This window comes from Neolamprologus multifasciatus, chromosome 12 (assembly GCF_963576455.1).
Source record: "Neolamprologus multifasciatus chromosome 12, fNeoMul1.2, whole genome shotgun sequence".
Taxonomy (NCBI): Eukaryota; Metazoa; Chordata; class Actinopteri; order Cichliformes; family Cichlidae; genus Neolamprologus; species Neolamprologus multifasciatus.
In genome coordinates this window covers 24,435,518-24,455,812 of record NC_140450.1, presented here as the reverse complement: position 1 = coordinate 24,455,812, position 20,295 = coordinate 24,435,518, and the positions used below count along the sequence as shown (strand labels likewise).

General features: G+C 43.6%; 1 protein-coding gene across 4 annotated transcripts in view; it reads left to right on the top strand.

The window, feature by feature from the left end:
• LOC146507054 (tetratricopeptide repeat protein 28-like) overlaps positions 1 to 20,295 on the top strand; it is a 189,000-nt gene that overhangs the window by 118,968 nt on the left and 49,737 nt on the right. For all 4 annotated transcript variants that reach the window (XM_085179393.1, XM_085179392.1, XM_085179394.1 and 1 more), the window contains one exon: positions 1,234 to 1,364. In XM_085179393.1, the coding sequence (XP_085035519.1) occupies positions 1,234 to 1,364 (131 nt within the window). The remainder of the gene's footprint in view (positions 1 to 1,233; positions 1,365 to 20,295) is intronic.

Below are 20,295 nucleotides of genomic sequence, written 5' to 3'. Positions count from 1 at the left end.
ACAGTGTTTGAGCATTAAGCTTTGGCTGTTAGCGATCACCTTGTCAGCATGTTTAGCCACATAGATTATCACTGTAAGCATTACAGCATGCTAATGTTAGCCCTAATCAAAACGCATTCTTGTCCTCAACTCCAGCCTTACATAACTCATGTGCTGCGTCTCTGCTTACTTTCATACCTGAGTTGCTCTTGATGCATCCATCGGAGCGTGTGTGTGTGTGCGCGTGCGTGCGAGCGAATGTTAGAAAGTGCTCAGGCAAAGATAAAAGCGTCGTATGAATGTGTGTGTGATTGGGTGAATAAGACTTGCAGTAGAAAGCACTTTAAGTACTCAGCTGAGAAGGAAGGCGCTGTATAAGTACCAGTCCATTTAACTTACCCATGTCACACAAACACAGTTCAAAAATTTGAGGTTCAGAACAAAAAAAACTGAAGAGCTTGTTTTGCCCGGTAAAGCAGTCTGTACATGTTCAATGTAGCAAATACTTTAGACTAATTCTTGTGTATCGTGATGAATTCCAGTATAAAAGTTGTTAGTGTGACCTTCCAGTGAAGTTTATTTCTTTTTTGTCTCTTTTGTGTATCTTTCCATCTGAATATATTCCACTAAAATGGTCAAATTCCAGTCGCTGCTGGGAATTTTCTATTTTGTTTGCTCAAAAATAAATAATGCCTGCAGTAAGTATGGATATGCCTGTTTGGGATTAATATATGAAAAGGGGAGAAAGACAGGAAAGGAAAGGGAAAAAACTTCTGAAGGGAAGATAGAAAAAATGAAAACAGGGAGTAGCACAGACTGGCTCCACTCTTTTTACCCCCACACAGTTTGACACATGACTGGGCAGCACAGCTGCAGATAAGGAGCTGTGGTTCTCAGGTGGAGCACAGAGACTTGTGCTTTACTTTGGCCCTGTCTGTGGGGCCTCTCTGTCAGGAAGAAATAATAAGGCTTTCCCCTTTCACCCTCTGGAGCATTGAGATCAACACTACCAGCTGTCAGAAAAGGCACTCTACTGTGGCGAACTTATAACGGGTTATAACGGCACTTTCCCTTTTAAGGGTGCGATGGCATGTCAGTGGCATAGATGTGGTTCATCACGTCCCTGTTTGACAGTGACAGTGGAATGATGTGAAATAATCACAGACTGGTTTGCAATCCTCCGAGCTTTACTGTAAATTTTATTTGTTAACTCTTGAAATTTCATTCTCATCCCTTGTGGTTTTCCCTCTTCAGGTGACCAAACAGGGGAATGCCGTGCTCACGGGAATCTGGGCTCGGCATTCTTCTCCAAGGGGAACTACCGTGAAGCGCTGACCAACCATCGCAACCAGCTGGTTCTGGCCATGAAGTTAAAGGACAGAGAGGTAAGAAACGCACAAATTGCAGCAGTCTTGAAACGGATAGAGCGGAATAGCTGTCATCTCAGAGGGCGATAAATTGATGTTACTACCATTCTTTCCCTTTTTTCTCTTTCCCCGAGTCTCTTATCATGTTGTAGGTGTGGAATTGTGCTGTGCCTAGCATTCTTCAGCTCTGTCTTTTAGAGGGTACTTGAAGGTGGAGGCTGAAGGTCACAGAGATGCTGCTCCGCTTTGTCTATTTAAAAAAAAAAAAACTGGCGTCAAGTTAATGCAGAGAACAAGTGAAGGTGATGGCGGAGGACGAAGAATGAGGAAGTTGTAATAAAGGGCAGTAGGATAGCCTTGGCAGCTGTTTCTCCTTATTATCAATGCAAAGTATTTATGCAGATATTATGTAGATGTGTATCTGGTTTGTGAAGCAGTAAGTCTGGGACTTTGGAGCATATGCTTGCTTTGGAATGTAATTTAGAGAGATTAAGTTGTTTGAGGCAGCGAGAGAAAGGAGGAGTTGGAAGGAGAGAAGAACATGAAGGAGAGGGAGAAAAAAGTTGGACAGACTGATCCACTTTTCTTTCAATCGGTGCCCTCTTTCTCTCCTTGCTCTGTCATCTGCTTCTCTCTCCCTCGCTCTGCGGTCATTGGTGGGGGTTGACAGGTGCTTGTTCCAACACAATTCCTGTCGCACATGCAGAAGAATGGCCTCTGTTTCCCCTTCATTCCTTATCCTTCCCAACAGGCAGGCCTGCTTGTTTATGCTGCCTGATATCGGGAGACATTTAAACGGTCCAGCCAGACGTGGCACAATGCGCCAGGATGAAACTAACTGTTGAAAAAGAGGCCAGAGGTGCCCTTGACATCTTTCACTCTCACATTCTGAGGACATGTGCAGAGCACAAGTCAGATTATAAGCCTACAGACGCCAGAGTGAAACCTCTCTGTTATTTGATGTTAGTGAGGGATACAGGCAACACATGTAAGGCGCTGACTGCTCTCAGCTATTTGACTGTTCTGCTATAAAGAAATGTTTTGATTATATGAGATACAGACATGAGATAGTTCTTCTGGCCAGAGTTTGTAGTGACATCTAAAGACTGCAGAGAAGTATATCAGACTATCTGCCACTAAGGCCTGTGCTGTCGCTTCACTGTCGCGTCTTAAAAGAAAACAGTGCAGAAACAGTGCTTCTATATGTGAAACACAAGTGGGAAACTGACCACTCATGTCTGCAGGAACATCTTTGGGTCTATCGGAGGTCATTGAACAGCATTAATCGTTGCCTCATATGCGCAAGGTCTCGATTGCCCCCTGCACAGCCCGCCCTACTTGCCCCCCTTGTCCTCTTGTTCATCTAAAGGCCCCTTAATCAGAGTCATATGTGTGTCACACCACCTGGTCTCCCTCAGAACACACTGGAGCCGAGTGGAGAGCTCATTACGGTCAGCCTGGTGTTTTTGTTCCTGATGTGGATTTTTTTATCTGGCCTTTCTGAAGCTGAGGTCACTTCCTAGAGGCCCGAGGAAGGATGTTGTTGCTGCCTGGATTTCCAGTGTCTGGCCTGCAGTCTAAGGGTGTTATGAAGGCACTGAAGCAGGAGATGATTCTCAGGGAACATTGGGAATTTGTGCCATTTGTGATTTGTAACAACTTGAATTGTTTAGTAAATTTCCTGGAGACAATAATGAAATCATCTGGTGAAATGGTTCATTTAGGGAAAAAAATGTTGCGGACAATGGAACTGAGTTAATGTTGGATGTGGGTTTTGATTGCGTTAAGGTAAGGTTTTAATCATGAAGCTAAAATGCTTGGATCTAATATGGACATACATGTGTTTATATCCTCTTTTTCCTACATTCGATAGCACTCTTAGATTCAAAATCAAATTCAGGTCATTGCAGCTCCTGGAGGTTTTTCTTTTCCATAGTATTTGTTTTCTGTCTCACTATGGGAACTGATCCTGGGTGACATCAGAAGCACAAATCCGATTATACCGGCCCTGATTAGCTGGCATTAGTGATAGCTATGTCAGGAATGACTCCTCCTATATATTAGAATAACACAACTCTACTCAGAAACCTCTTCTTCATCACGGAAACCATCAGCATCTGTGCTAAAGGTATTAGCGAAGCCTTTCAGCAGGTATCAATGCTGCTGGCCTGGGAAAGAGTGACTTTCACAAGCTGCATAAGCCATCTAGCGAGGCCTGATAGTGTCCATAAGCCATTAGTTAATTATGACTAAATCACGAGTTTAGTGTATAAACTCTCATACGATGTGAAAATGTAATCAAACTGTTTATCAGAGTGTGATTTTTAGGACACTCAGACCTGATGTTAGCTGGTATGGTGTTTGCTTATAACCAGTTATTGTTGTTGTTTAGCCAGGGAGTTGTCAGCTGTTTGGAGATGGGAGGGTCACCGGTCTAGTCTGCTGACAATAAGTAATTGCGGCAATATTGGAAATAAATAAACTTCAATTCAGGAGATGAGGCTGAGGTGAAGATGAGGTGGTAATTAGGGATGAGAGAGAGCAGTGGTGGAGGAGGCAGATGAAGAAGTGCAAGAGAACGACATCATGAGAAACGATCATGAAAATATACAAGTACAAATGTCTGACAGCGCTTTTTGTGATTTTTAAATTCAAAGTAACTCATAAGGTGTTCTCTCTGTATGGCTGGTCTCTAGCTACATACATAAAACCCGATTAGGTAAAACAGCAATTTCCATCACACTGCAGTTCCACCACTGCTCTGATTTTTAATGTATTAGTTCAGAATTTTTGAGAAAGCATCAATTTGTTGGCAGATATAATTACACACTTTTCAATGCTTATTTATGAATAGAATATTATATTTTCCTGTTAAGTACCCTGTAACAACTACTTACTCTACCTCTAAGTATCAATAACAGAACGTCATTAACTAGGATGTTTTATAAAAGTAATTGGTATGTGTTTTTGGGCTGGTGCTAAGAATCAAAACCTGTCCTTTTCAGTGCTCTGTGGGACGTTTGCTGTCATTTTTGCAGGACCTTTTTTGATAAGGCTAAGGCAACACACGTATTGGGATTTATTTGGCAGATATTGGCAGATAGCCCACCATATGGGTTTTGAAGGAACAATAATGGGCCAGCACCCTTTTGGATGGCCAACATTAAAAGATGTAAATTGTCACATTTAAGCCATTCTCTAAATCAGCGGTCCCCAACCTTTTTTGCCGGGTTATGTCCGACAATATTTTTACAGACTTTAAGGTGTCGCGAATAAACACAGCAAAATGAAACCAGTACCAAAAAAAAAAAGATTTATTCATAACACACGGGAATAGACCCAGGGAAACCGAGTTTGCGATAAAAATTATTAAAGAAAATAATGATAAAAACTGATAAAAACCCTGAAAACCATAAATTTCACACCCGAGCCTCAACTCTCGCGGCCAGGTACCAAACGACTCACGGACCGGTACCAGTCCGTGGCCCAGGGTTGGGGACCGCTGCTCTAAATGCTCTGACTTGGAGTTAAAAACAACCTTGACGGTGGTCATATTGCTTGCTTTCTCCTCAGCTCAGCACATAGCGGAGATTCATGTACTTTCTGTGTATCAAACATACATGCAGTTACCCTCAGGAAAATCAAGGTCAGCATGCAGCCTAATCCTGCATTTTTCACAGAAAGCATAAGCTTGTGTTTACACATGCAGCTCGCTGCCCTTTCCTCTTTCTCCTTCATGGAGCCCTGTTGTTCACATAGTCGTCAGTGTCCAGTCTGTGCACTGTGGATTTTGTTTTGTTTCTTTTGTCAAAACCACACATGGGATAACTTGTGTCTATACAGAATTATTTCTACTAAATAAAAAATAGTGTATTGTAGAGGAAGTCTTTAGTCTCCCGATGGCCTGTGTGAACATTCCACCAGGGACCTGGCAACCTTGTCCACACACTTAAAGGGAGTTTCTCTCAAACAACATGCATAGCTGCATGCTGGGCCTGTCCTCTAGTGTTTTAAGTAAGATGTCCACTTAAGGATTAGGTCACTGACCCCAGTGCACCCAAGCCTTAATGCAGGCTCTTTTTAGGATGAGGACCCTCCTCTATCAAGTGTAACTGGAGATAATCCAGGAATCAGTATTTTCCCCATAGAAAGATTTCAAATGAATGCTATATAAATAAAACTTATGGATAGTTAGGTAGTGAATATCTAATAGCCAGTGTCTTTGCTATAGAAACAAGGAACTGACTGTTAGTCAGCTTAATATATAGTAGGGGAATCCCAACTCTTCCTGCATTGGTGTCACAAGTGCCAGTCAGTCATGGCTGGTGTATTTGAGCTGCTAATTAGGGCTCACAGAAAGGTTCCCATAGTGGGATGCTCGCCCAAGCTAATCAGAGTACAAGGGTTATATCCAAAACATTGCATTCTTAAGTCGTTATGGATACAGATTATAGTAAGATTGCACTCATTAAGTTAATTACTGACATCTGAGCATGTGGTGATATCATTTGGAGAAGTCAAACAACTCAAAAAATCAAGTGTAGCCAGATATGGTACAGGTTTCAAGAAAATTGCTGAAGGGAAGGGGACCTAAAATTGGACTTTAATGGTTACTATTCTTAGCCTTATTGATTCTTTGTACAATGAGGGATTAATAACTCATCATTTTCATTACAGTTATACTTGTTCACTTTTATTTTTGCCTTGAAATAAAATATCTTTTTTTTGGAGAATGCTGCAATAGCATTGTTACCATGGTTCTATATAACAGAAGTTATAGCTACCAAAAATTCAATATGTTGTTATGAACATGGGTAAACTCGTAATCACGTAAAGAGGTTATATGGCTTAACGTTTGTGACAAGGTAACATATACCTCGTCGCGTATGTGTGCTAATAGTGGTACTAATAACACAACTGACAGTAGTAGACATAAATCAAAGCTGTGCCACAGTAGCTACTGTTCTCTGCAACATGGTGCACAGTTTCCTGTCTGTGATGAAGGAGCAGAGATAGACAGAAAACAGGGATCCCATATGAGGCTTGTCTATAACTCAAGAGGCAGTACAGTACCTGGATTCTGTAATGTCAGTAAAGACGCCAGGCCTAGGATGTCTTTTCATCTTCTAATAACAGTGGAAAATCTCTGTTGTGGCTCTTTATGGCACAGTGTAGCAGAAAACTCAGGCATCCTGTTGGATCCCTGCTTTCGGCTGACCAGTGTGGCAATAATAGCTCATCGTTATGAATCTGAAATGATGAAGAACTGGAAAAGAGCAAACAAAACAGAAAAGACAGCAGAGGCGGGGTAAAGGCTCAAAGAATAAATGCTCTGTCATCCACGAATGGGAACAGGAGCTGCAGTCCAAACCAGTGAGGTCATTGGGTAGCGTGAAGTTAGTGTTTTTCTTTAGCTCACTGCTTTTTGAAAATAACCTTAAGCAGAATTTAAGCTGTCAGATGTATGCAGAGCAGATAAAACATAAGCTAACTTGCTAGTCTTTGTAGCTGTGTCTGTGTCGTTTCCAACTTTTGTTTTGTCCCAGTTTCCACACCTGGCTTTTTCCAAGGCCTGCCAGTAACCATATTTAACAAAGGCTCTCTCTGTCATTGTGAAACAAAGCTGTTAAACTAGGTCTTTCCTCTCAATACTCCTGTTTGCCGCCTCTTCTGTTTGTCTGTGACGTGTTCATCTTAAATAGTAGGTTTAACTAGAAGGAGGTAACCCCTAATTTGGGCTGTGAGTATTTAGGAGAAACTGAGGCGGGCTGGCAGTGGTGCACTCGATAATTATGTTTTGTGTGATGTTAAAAAGAGTCTCCACTGCTGACTCCCCCAACCCCAAACTGAAATGGAAATCACAATCAGAGAAGGATACAAACAATGTTTTTCCATAGGCCCCCGCACTACTACTTCATCTTCCACCACCATTCTCCTTTTAATTCTGGCTTTGTTCATCTAAGCTCTCCTTCCCTTTCACGCCATCTGCTGCAAGGAATTTGCCCCTCACGCTGAAAGTGACTGTTTCGTCATGGGTGTTTATCTTGCTGCTTGTTTGGGGCTGTATGGATCCTGCTGGACCCTAGCTGGTATAATGAGGCTGAGGGCTGAGAGATGAGCCTCTAAATAAGGGGTGAGACAGAGGACTAAGTGTGGGTGTTCCTCTTGTCAGGGTCTGGGTTTGTCAGTGTTTGTCAGCACTCCAGCAGAGGAGGGGATCATTAAGGAGTCATTAGTGTATGGACGTGTGCCTCCACCACTCGTCTTGGGGCCCACGCTAATAGAGGATGGAAGGGGAGGGGGGCAGCTTGGCACCCTTGTCTTTTTTCTGTAACCTTCACTGCTTTGTTGATTAAAAAGGATTTGGGGATGATTAGAGGGGTTAATTTAGCAGAAATGCTGGGTGGGGGCCGAAAGAGATTGCTGTCTAACTAAATAAAAGACAGCACACCTGTTTCTTACAGTGCACGCTTCACAGGTAAAGGTAGCTTTGTGAGGGCACTCAACTGTTGATATTAAAACCACTATGAGCAATACTACCTAGCACAGAAGTATTTGCTTCCTCGCCTCCTGCTGTGCTGTGCTGAGGCACAGAGCTGGCTGTAGTGCAGCATGTCCAGCCCGCTTTGCCTTAATGACACACAGGCTCTCCTCGGCCCACTGGTTTAGAACTGCTCTGCAGCCGCTCGCTTAGCAATGTATCATGAGAGATGGACGGCAGGCATCAGCCAATGGGCCGTGACCAGAGCCGAGGAACAAGGATTGCGTGTGTGTGCTTTATTTGGAGCACACATCTGTGCTCCCATATTCTAGTGTGATGTAAGTGTGTCATGTCCTGTTCATGTGCACGTTAGTCTTGGAGCTATTCAGTGTGCAAACAAACATGAAGCACAATATAAGATCGGGGGGGGGGGGGGGGGGGGGGGGGGGGGGGGAATGATGGTTTCCACCTTTATACTGTTCCAGTGTTATGGTGTGTGTACTGATTTGTCCCCTAACACACTACTGACCCAGAACATGGGCTTTCATGCACACCAGAGTCCAGGCATAATCACCATGTGTATGTATGCACACGTATGCAGGCGTGTGTATTTGCACTGTGCATTTGCTGCATTCGAGGTGACGCAGTGTTGTGTCTCCCCCAGTGGAGCATTTGGAAGGCTGTCAGAGAGATGAATGACTGCCGTTATATCGACTAGTGCTCCCTGCTGCCTCCTCCCTCTTTCCTTCCTCTGCGCCCCGTGCTCTATTTCTCCTTTCCTCTACCCTTCCACATCACCTCCACTTCTTTTCGTTTCTTCTCTTCCAATTCCCCCCATCTTCGTGTAATTTTCTTTCCTTCTCTATGTCTGCTTTTATAGAATCACACACCATATCGCTATATTCTCTGTGAGCATTGCCTTTAGAAAGAGCAGAGACAGTGCAGTGTTGCAGGATTATTTGCTATCATGGGCTTGGCTTTTTTAAATTGACAGCAAATCTGGATGTTGCATGGTCTCTTTGATTTACTGGTTAAAGAATCAATGCAGAAGCATCGCAATCCCTGTCTCTAATGCTACTCTAACAAGACTTAAACTCTATAGTTCCTTGTGTGGATTGAACTTCGCAGAATTGGGAAGTTGAGCAATTTGTCTTAAACAACAAACCTTATCTATCTTTTCATCCCTTGCTGCTCCAATCAGTGGCGAGTGATTAAATAACAAATAAGCAGTGTTTCCTGACATGCTGTTGTGATGCACTTTATGATCATCACTGACATACGCAGATAGCGATCGTCAGACACTCCGGAGACAATCCATCGTGCTCCTTGTAGTTTCCGCTGCGCCTCAGGACACTGAGTACGCCGTAGAAATTTTAATCATTGGGAAAATCAAATGTCCGCTCATTAATCTGTGCAGAGAGATTTGATGTCGCACGGCGAGAGGGATGAAGATGGAAGGTGCCAACTCATCTTCCCTTAGAAAATGTGTAACAATAAGGGATGAAGCCTGATTAAAGGTGCCAGCCAGTGCACCATTAATCTACATGGCTTTGATTGAAATAAATTGGATGCCGGAGTACCCAACAGAAAAACTCCTAGCTCTCCTTACCAATATTTTGAATACTACCACTATAGTGCTTGCTTTCTGGAGTGCTTTCAAGTGGTCCAGGCAGACTGGATAATGTGTTGTCTTTTAGTCAAGGATTAATTCATTATCTCGTCACATCGGTGTAATCCTTATTACACATTCGGTGAGTCATTCTCATGTAAATTCGGATAAATGCCATCGGGTCAATCTTAGTGTTCTTCACTGGTGACCAGAAATGTGTCACGGTCTAGATTCTGGACAGACCTCCCACTTAAACCTGGCACTCCCTCCTCCTCCTTCCCTCCGGCCCTAGTCCAGCCAGCCCAGCCCTCATCCGGGCTGGCCAGAGAGCCATTTAAAGCTCTGGAACTGCATCCCTTTCTCCAGCCCAATCGATAGTGGAGCTGTCAGCAAGACGAATGGAGGCTTTAGGAAGTCCATTTTAATGAAGGAGAAGGAGCAAAGGAAAGAGAGGTACTTGGAAAAGGGTGGGGGCAAAAGGACAGCTGGAGGTCCACTGAAAGTAGCTATGAAAGGAATAAAGAAACACAGAGAGTGAGGAAAGGGGAAAAAGGAGAGAAGCAGAGCAGGAATATGTGTGTGTGTGTCTTTATTGAATGTGTGTGTAAATTATGTGTGCGCTGTGTAATACCGTCTGCATTGAAGGTTGGTGATGGGTGGGCTGGGTTGATTTAGCTACAGTAAGACCTATTTCTAGCTCAGCAGTGTGAAATGGCTGCTTAGCTACAGTAACTTGTAAAGCACACTCCAGCACAGAAACCTATATTAGTTTTATCTGGCCTGCACACCAACACCACATCAAGTCTGGCTCATGAATCATGTCAGCAGCCCTGGGGTAAAAAGACATTGTTGTGACAAGGGAGAGCTACAAATCCAAGGAAACTCCCTCCACAGCCACCCTCTACCTACACACTGGCAGATCAACAGATCTGTGCACGTTTGCATTCAGAAGATGTCCTCTGGAGCGGACATTTGATGCATATGATTCTGTTGGCGGTGCTTGTTTTCAGCCCCTTTAACAGGCATTCTGAGCTGATACCATTTGCCTTTCGTCAATATGCAGAAAAGGATACATGCTAATTGGTGATTAGCGGTAGAGGCTCGAGGTTAGGCACAGTCAGTGGTGTAGACCAACAATCTCTTCTGGGCAGTGGCCCAGCTAAACTCACTGGAGCGATTACTAGCCCTTGATTAGTCAGTACGACTGTGAAAACGATTGGCCATTTATAAATATAACCAAGTGCCTGCTGTCATCAGCCAAAAAGTTGACAGAACCCTCATGGCATGAAATAAATACACGAGTTTCTATATTTCATTTTACTGTTATAAAACTCTAATAATCTATAAGGCCACTGACAAGTAAGTTGAACAGGGGATTTTGTTAAAAGGCAATATTCTGCTTGGAAACTCATCCGAACAATACTTTGACATGTATCAATCACCTAACCACTCTACACCACCCCCCCCCCCCCAACCCCCAACCCCCCCACCACCACCACTCCTCTATGGCAGTTCCTGAAGGCAGTGGCCTCTCCCAGTGAGACTATGATGCTCAAGCTGCTCTGGAGGGGTTTGATGAACAACACAAAGACCCTGACACACTGACCCAGCCTCCAAACTGCCAAGATAACAATGTGAATGAGCATCAACCTCTGGCTGTGCTGAAACACACCAGAACCTCTGAAGCCCCACCCCACAACTCAAAGGATCCACTGGTGACACTATAGGATACCGCAAGAGGTCCCGTGTCTGCACCGTTATGGGTCAGTCCTGTTTTGGTAGCACAAGGAGGAACTTTACAATATTATCCATGTTTTAATCCTGTGGCTGTAAAAAGTTTCCCTTTCTTCTTTCACTGAAACAGGTTGCGTTGGAAAGAAATGCTCCCTCCCCTCTGTGTTTTCCTTTTCTCCTGTATTTAAAGAGTAAAGCCAAAAATAGGACGTCGCTATTCAGCCATCTGTAAAAAGGATGAGTTTGTCCTTAGAGATAAGGTGAAATTCAGAGTTTTGGACAAGTCCATGTGTATTTTCCAAATGGTTTCTGTGCTACACGTGAACAAGAGGTCTCCCATGGGAGTCAGAGAGGTCAGTGCAGCTACAAGCATTTGATGTTTACATTATATATAGCTGCTGCACACACAGGGATGTAGGAGGCGGCATATTTGCACAGTGAGGAAATGGTCTTTTTGCATGACTCCCTGACATCACGCCAAAGACGGGGGATTATAGCTCCTTAGTTTGGTTTGGCACAAGCTTCCGCACAACTCCTATACGCTGAGATTTGTTCTCTTCGTCGCTTTGTCTCTCACCACTCTTATCTTTAGCTTTTGTCCCGACTTACAGCAGTGTCAGCGTTCTTGTCCTTGTGGCACGGTATCCAGACCTCCAGAGGCTTTCTTGGACAGGAGCCCCCGGTTTCTGTGTGAGGAGGTGGATTGTGTCTTGTGGAAAGCCATCAGAGAGAGCAATAAAATGGAGAGAAAATACGATGCCCCAAGTGCGTGAAATGAAAGTACTCCATCTTAGGAGGGGATGAAGCCCTCTGGGTTCTGCTTATATTTGACCTTGCAGCACACGTGGTTTGGTCTCTAAATAACAGTCAAGTCAGGAATTAGCTGGCTACACATCAGTTTTAGAAAAATCTCTTGAATGTGCAGCCTTAAGTGTAGCATATTCAGTAGAAGTCTCAGAGGTTCATTTTATTGCTTCCTTACTCAGAACGAAGTTGCTATTGCTGGTGCTGTCGGTAGAGTTAGTTGGCTTTTGCTTCTGACCAGGTATGTCCATCTCAGGTTGGATTGGCTCTCATCAGACATGCAGATGCACACAAGTACACTGATGGACCATTTATCCTGAGATTAATTAATTACTGTGGACAGAGAAGTAAGTTTTGATTTCATAGTAAATAAAGTACTGTTTAACCGTCCTGCATTATTAATGAGCTAACACAACTTAAAGTAGTAGTAATTTAGCTATTTAATTAAATGCAAAATGTAAAAACAGAGTAACAAAAACAGGTCGTTGAACAGTGAGGTGCACATATTGTTCCCATACTCGGAGGAAATTACATCCTTGACTGGAAAAGGGAATTTTAGTTTTTGATATTTCTCCTGCAAATTGGCCATAATTGGTTCATATTGTTTTTGATACCAGACTTGCTTTTACAGACTGCACACAGCTGTTTGTGTGCACTATGTTTTGTGATTGCGGTGAAAGCATTTGCCCGCATGCATATGTGTGAGCTGGGTGTTTGTGAATATGTGCACGGGCACGTTTTTGACTTCATCGCCATTCGGAGAGGCTTAGCGTGATTAGAGTTGCGTGATCCTCTGAAGAGTTAATGATGAGAGAAGCAGTAGCTCCGCGGAGGCCAATCACACACTAGCCTCTGACAGCACGCGGAGGCTTATCTTGCTCTATGCAGTGTGTGTTTCTCTGACTGCGTGTTTGTGTGTGTGCACCACATGGGCTCTAATGCGTGGGAACATGTATTTGATGGGGTTTAGCTATCATTTCTCATGATAGTGTGTGTTATCATTTACCATGAACACCATTAAAATATGCATGATTTCTTTGTCTGGGTGTTTGGCATTTGGGGTTTATGGACATATGATGAAGAATCCATAATCATGTAGCTTCATTATGCCAGTGCCAGACATAGATCCAGCACAGGAGGGGCTCTTGGTACCTCCGGGTCTCGTTCAGGGCTACACACCACACTGAAGAAGGCCGTTGGCTGTTTTCCCCACCCTCCCCTCACTCTGCGGGACTGACTGACAGGCTTAATGACGCTGTCGGGGTTACAGCATGTCTCCAACTCATTTTCGAATGTGATTGAAGTTCGCAGTGGGTAGCTTTTCATCAGTGTTGAGCAGACAAAAGGGACCTTTTTCAGTGTTGTCTTTGTATGTGTGTGCAGTTTGCGTGTTTGCACATGTATGCCTGGAGCTCAGATGAGATGCACAAGAGAAATCACTTTATGGTTGTAACCCGGACTGTGCAGGAATCCCATGTTCCCAGAGATGATAAGCTTTCTATGGGCTTGTCTCTAGTGTGTACTTCACTTGTTTATTGGATGCCATATACTGTATATAGACTGTGTGTGCTGATGTAGTGTCAGAACTGTGAACACTACACAAAAAAAATGTATGTGCCGGCTGGTGTATCATTATGCCAAGATGTTATACAGTAAGAAAATCCAAAGGTTACACAGCAATACAACACACAGGAAGTGTCATTTAAAGAATCTAGTCTTATTTATTCTCCTGTGTGTCTATTGGATATATAGCTCAGTAGGCTGGTGTAAGACTGAGTACAGTCCACCTTCATTTGGCCATTTGTTGCTGCAGATGTGAGATGAGTCATGTAATAGTTGTTGGTGTTGGCTCAGCTGTAGCTCTAACTCCATCCTCCTTTCCACCCCTCCTTTTTCATTTCCGTCCCCTTCTGGCTCTCTTCTTCTCGTCTTCTAAAGCAGGGGACTTGCCTTTCTTAAGCAGCAGTAAGGCATATGTTATGGCTGTGAAGCCTCCATCCTGTTGCTAAATGGCAGTGCAGAAGTGTCCCGTGATTGCTCTGTCACTCCAGTGTGAAGTGGGCAATCGAATGTGGACAAAAATCCACTTTGTTTGAAGCCACACTGGTGTGTGTGTCGTCTCTCCCCCCCCCCCCCCCCCCCCCCCCCCCCCCCCCCCCCCCCCCCCCCCCCCCCCCCCCCAAAATAATTCCTGCCCATGACTGATGGAAGTAGAAATCGACTCGTGCTTAGGGAGTTTAGTGGAGTCTTCCTCCTACGTTGGCAAATCCCCCTTCTTACATTGCGTGACCTGAACACAAGAGGCATTCCAGAAAAAAAAATCAGGCCTTCAAATTCCAACCCAGTCCCTGCAGAGTGTTTGGTAAACATATTCGCCTCTCTGCTCTCTCTCTTTCTAGCTCTGCCTCCTTATTCCCCGAGCACCCGTTTTTCCCTTAAATTCCTTCAGTGTGTTTTTCACCAAAATGTGATGTGACTTCTTTTATTTTTCTAAGAATGCCTGTGCTAAAGAAGAAGAAATAGATGTGATTTTTTCTATTGTTTTGTTTATTTATTTACAGAGGGGGGGGGGGGGGGGTTACGTGTGTGTGTGTGTGTGCGGTGGCTTGGCTGAGATGCCAGCTTAATTCGTGGCTGAAGGGCTGTAACAAAAGCCAATCACCCTTCTACTCTGGCTCCTGTTCTGCCACAGGCGAAAGATACAATCAGGGCCCCCGCTAGCAACTATTTACCCTCTCTGTCAATCAGAGTCCCATGGCGCGTGCTCACAGCTGAAGGCACCACTGGCAGGTAGCCCAGCGTCGCCAACAAAACATGCCTTTAAAAGCGGCGATTATTTCTGGAATGTCCCTTCCTGTGTCCTCTGCACCACATCCCAGTGCTAAACCTGGAATGCTGCTGATCTCTCATCTGCCATTGTGTTTTGTTTTGTTTTTGGGTTTTTTTGTAGTCAGCCTTGTTCTTAGTTGTCCGCATTACCTGCAAATGAATGCCGTCAGTAATGCTCATCTTGGGGAATTTTCCAACTCGAGAAAACTAATTAGGCAATTTGGTTTTGATTGTTCTGCCTTCACTCGTGGAGTCGTACACATTTAAAACAGGAACAGCGTCACCCCAGGAGGTGCACACATCCCAAATGGGACGGAGAATGGAATGTTTCTGGGATTTGGTTTCCATCATGTTGCACTAAGGGAGCTTACCATCGTCATTGTCTTAAATCTCTGTCACAGTGGGAGGTAGTGTGCACATGCGTGGTTTTGAGTCTACGTGTAATTGTGTGCATATGTGGGTAATGTTTTTTATGAATGTGTAATACAGCCCAGTGCTGAAATCCTCCTTTTAGTCTTTATCAGGAAGACCAGTTCTGTCCACCTGCGGCTGAAGCAAAGCACCCAGTGGTGCCGAAAGCATGGGGTTAGTCTGGTGTCGCTCGGAGGAGCCACTTTCTATGGAGCAGTGAGGTGCGAAAGTGCTTTGGAGGGATAGCCCCGTCTTTTGATCCCGCAAAGTGCTGGTGTTGATGCCGTGTTCTGCAGACTGCCTAGGCCACAGTAGCCACCACCACCAGGCTTGTAATTACATTTGGGAAATAAAAGCACAGAGGGAGGAAGAGATTTAAATGGTTTGTGTGCCTGGCTGGAGGTAGAACAAGGCCTTTTCACTCACTCAGCTGCATGTCTTTGCTGATTTATTTTCCTAATACTGCAAAGCATGATGACAAGAGTCAGCGTTAAGCACGATTTAGCTAGCAGTTTAACTTGCACACGAGAGGTGAGAGATTTTCTTGATGGGAGCATTTGATTTTATTATTATGTGGCATTCCCTGTTTGTACAGAGGACTGAAACTACATGTTTATCTGCTTTTGGAGAAGAGCAGCTGGCATCACATTGTTCCCCAAGACGGACTCCAATGTTCATTAGTGATGCATTAGTGATGTAATCTAATCAGCTTAAAATTTACATTTGAGTTCACCTTCTCCAGGGCATAACAAGCTAGAAAACAAAAATCAGATCTTTCTTTTCATGAAAATAATACGTCCTATACCAGAAATACCCCAAATGTTTATATAGTTATGTGAAAAACATAACAAGACTCTCTAGAGTCCTGTGAAAGTACACCACATGATTTAATAGCTTCTCGAACCACCTTTAGCAGCAAAAAGTTGAAGTGATCCTTTTCTGTATGACCTTATCAGCCTCTCACATCATTGTGGAGGAATTTTGGCTCACACTTCTTTACAGTGTTGCTTCAGCTCATTGAGGTTTGTGGCCATTCATTTATGTACAGCTCTCTTACGGTCCAACTGCAGCATTTCTGTCAGTTTGAGGTCTGGACTTTGCCTGGGCCATTTCTTTTCCAGCCATTTTTCAGATTTATATTTTCAGCTTTATATTTTGGTATACAGAGTTCATATTTGACTCAGTGACTACCAGGTCCTGTGGCTGCAAAGAAATGTCAAATGAGCACCCCTCCACCACCATTCACGACAGTTGGTATCAGGTGTTTGTGCTAATGCGCTGTGTGTGGTTTTTATTTGTCATTATATCCATTTTGGTCTTGTCTGTAATTTAACAGGATGACTGAGGCCTGTAGAGTCTGAGATGTAGCTCTTGGCTTTTTTGCAGTTTCTTTGAACATTGTTTGTGGAACTTTGGGTGAATTTGATGGAACATCCACTCCTGGGAAGATTGTGGGATTATTTTAACACCCACCTGAATGCTCCAATTAGCAACCTTTCAGAACCTCTGCTTTTATAGAGTTGCTTACACTTGCTGATGATCATGTAATCACTTGCAGCACCTAACTGTTCCTTACCCTTTTAATTGCTATGGAAGTAGTAAAGCTGTACTGTGTTTTTTCACAGGACCGCATAGAGTATTTATAGAACCAGCGGACACAGACCAACGTTGGCATTTATGGCTACCTGAAAAATCATTATTCATTCTCTCTTTCATGGTCACCACCAGTTCCTTAAAAATATGTGGCTCATTAGCTGCTAGACTTTCACCAGCAGGTATTTTACCAGCTCGTGCCAATTTTACTCTTCCTGCTGTGCAGATATTGTGCGGTGGGTTTATCAGAGCTTTTTTGTTGACAGCAGTATTTTGTTGTTTCTTGTGGAAACAGGGTTGATGACAGTATGATTAGTGAGATAAAAGGGGCCAAAAAGCAATGTTTTGTTTGGTCTTTCAAACATTCATTTGCCCCACTGTTAATGAAAAAAGACTTATTTGTGTAGATTTAAATATCTTAATAGAAATTTGATATTGTCTTCTGTCTGTAAAGTGTACCTCTAAGCAGTCATTTAACTAGTCCGCTCATAATACAATTACTACTACTATTAATAATAATCATAACAAAAATAATAACCCAGGAAATGTGATCCATCTGATCTGGGATCACTTTCTGTTAAGCACAAAGCAGCAAACTCTCTGTTTCATTGCTGCTGATTTACTGAGAAGACAGAGGAAGGAAACTTAAAGATGTGCACTGCTTGTCATGACTAATTAAGCCAGTATATCTTTACTTTTTAATACCCCTTTCTTCTCTTTACTATTTTCAGCATTGATCTAGATTGTGAGAATGCTACTTTAAAAACAAAAAAAAAACTTGTTAGAAGTCAAGTTCTGTTTCACAGAAATCCGATGTGGTCTAAACCCATTAGGTGTTAGTGTTAGTGGATTAGAGGAGAGCAGTGCAGGAGCGCCTATCTCCCCTCTAAAAGAGAACTGTGAGGCGGTGATAGTCTGGACGTTTGGTTGTCACTCTTCATTTCATTCTTTGTGTCAGGGTGCTCCAAGCACCAACTCTGGCCAGCTCATATTGATCTGGATCCTTCTCTCCTCTCCTCACAAGCACATCAAATTTTCTCGTGCACCATTAAAAAGATTGAGCTGTGTAGTTCGAAATGCCAGGCTTGATTTGTCCAGCTGTGCAGACTAACAGAGACACACCACTTCCCATCTTTAGGCTTCTGAAATGCCCTTGAATAACCCATGACTTGTGCGTCCTTGGATCGACTGCCTGGTATCCTGCTGAATGCTAACAGATGCGAAGTGGAGGCCTACAAGCTACGCTATATTTGGCACCGTGTCCTCAGCCGCAGCAGGAAACCGTAACGGCAGCTAATTAGCTTTTAATGGATAGACTTTGAAACCAGTGTTATATGATGACATGGCACACCCCTTTTAATCTAACTTTAGACTGTTGTGTTGCTTTTGCCGTTTCTTTTATCAGTGTTTAAATGACATGAAACTCAGGGCACTGGAGGTTTTGCACATATGCGAGCCTTTTTTGACATTGTTTTCACCTTCCGGAGATAATAAAGAAAAGTTGCCGTGATGCTGAAAACCATTGTGGGTCTGTCTTTTTCTTGCACATAAAATTGATCAGGAATCAATCGATAGCAAACGGATAAAGAGAGGGACCTATAAACAGAATTGATAATGACATGTGGATCGATAAAATCATGTCAGCAGCCACCCCAGTAGCTTATCCCACCTGCAGTACCTTTGGATTAACTTTGAGTAGTCATTTTCAATTACATTCAGTATTATTAGAGTTTAAAGAAGGTGTTTTCCACTCTTCAAAGCACCGTGCATTTCTCTGTTCTGTGTCCCTTTGCTTGAGGCTTTGCAAACCTTGATGTTTACCTCAAGCCCCCCCTGCTCTCAGATGACTTTGAAACACCACTGTGATTTCCCCTTCTGTCACCACAAGGTCTCTCAAGAATTGATTCCCTACAGCAGCAGGCATCACACACAGCTATGCCTGTGGAGATTTGACTTTAGCACAGAAATAAACAGCAGTGTCGTGCAACCCTTCAAGGCTTTGCTCTGATTTAGAGTACATTAAGATTCATTCACAGTGCCCCGCTTCCCCCGTGTGCCACCTCTTCAATTTCCTCCTCAACCAGACTTTAGATTCATGTGTTTATATCAGCAGGCAGGAGGGCTGTTTTTGCATTTGAACAATGCTGACATCCTGTCACAGGGGACGCGCACTCTGAGGTAGGGGACTGCTGAGGGTGGGGGGCGGGGAAGCTCAGTTACCGTCCTGCCCTCTCTTTCTTTTCCTCACTTAACATTTGGCCATTTCTGTAAGCCTTGTTTTGTCTAGCATATTGTCAGAGAGAGGGAGCTTGAAATATCAAACCCCCACACCACTTAAAGGGAACAGTCAAATTTTCCACCAACACCAATGGAGACTGTCAGGTTCAATTTTACTCTGTGCCTCTAGTGTTCCTCCCTCTCAGCTGCCTGTTTGCCACCAACTCACAGGCTATAGCCTCAAACAAACACACAAGTGGATATGAGTAGATATGTTCCAGAACACAGTTGCAAAAATGTGGCTAAGCGCAGAAGTACACACACACACGCACAGATGCGCAAACATGACAGAACACACAAAGCTCAGGGATACATGCGGAATATTTGTGCGTTGGGTTGTGAGATAGTGAGATAGTAGAAATGTGGCTTGCCATGTCGTTATCGTTAGCTAATGATACACGTTATTTTGTGTCTATATGTTTGCGGTGAGTGTGCAGCTCTGTGTGACTGCAGTAGTCAGTCTGACAGGCAGCACGGTAGCTGTAATGAGTGCCCACTGCTTGACCTTTAGTGACAATCAATCCTTTGTGCACATGTCCATTGAAGGCTAAAGGAATTATTAACCTTCCTACCTCCGGCGTCATTCATCTACACGCTGGAGGTTACACAGGTCAGAGAAAAACAAGTGGCTCCGCTGGTATCTCTTCAGTCTGAATAGATCAAATCAGCTCCGGTGATTGATTAACGTAATTGGCAGCCACCAAAATTATGTCTGTATTTCTTTTCTTCTCAGACAAAAACAAATAACATTCCCACAAAGGCACAGTTGATGATACAGCCCGTCTTTCATTGATTTGCAATTCTGGAAGCAACAGAGTTATGACTTTTATGAATGTTATTTTCGAACTTGGAAGGGAAAATAGAAACGGGGCTGAAATTTGGCTCCGAAGATGCAACGTTGAATTGAGCTTGGAATGCAGCGAGTTTATCAGCCACCGTGGACTTGTGTGCGTTCGATATGTGTGTGTGTGTGTGTGTGTGTGTGTCTGTTTGTGTAAGCTCACAAATGCGTGTGCAAAAGCGAGCAATCAGGCACAGCTGTACCTGCCCTCGCTTGGCAAAGCAGAGCATTTGCCTGCTTAAAAAAACAGAAGGTTCTGATATGGCAGAGAGGCAGTCATTTGGCTGATCTAATGGTGGCTCCCATAGGATCCATATCTGTGTGCAAACACTGAGCGAGGAAAGAGAATGGAATATATACACCCATAAAA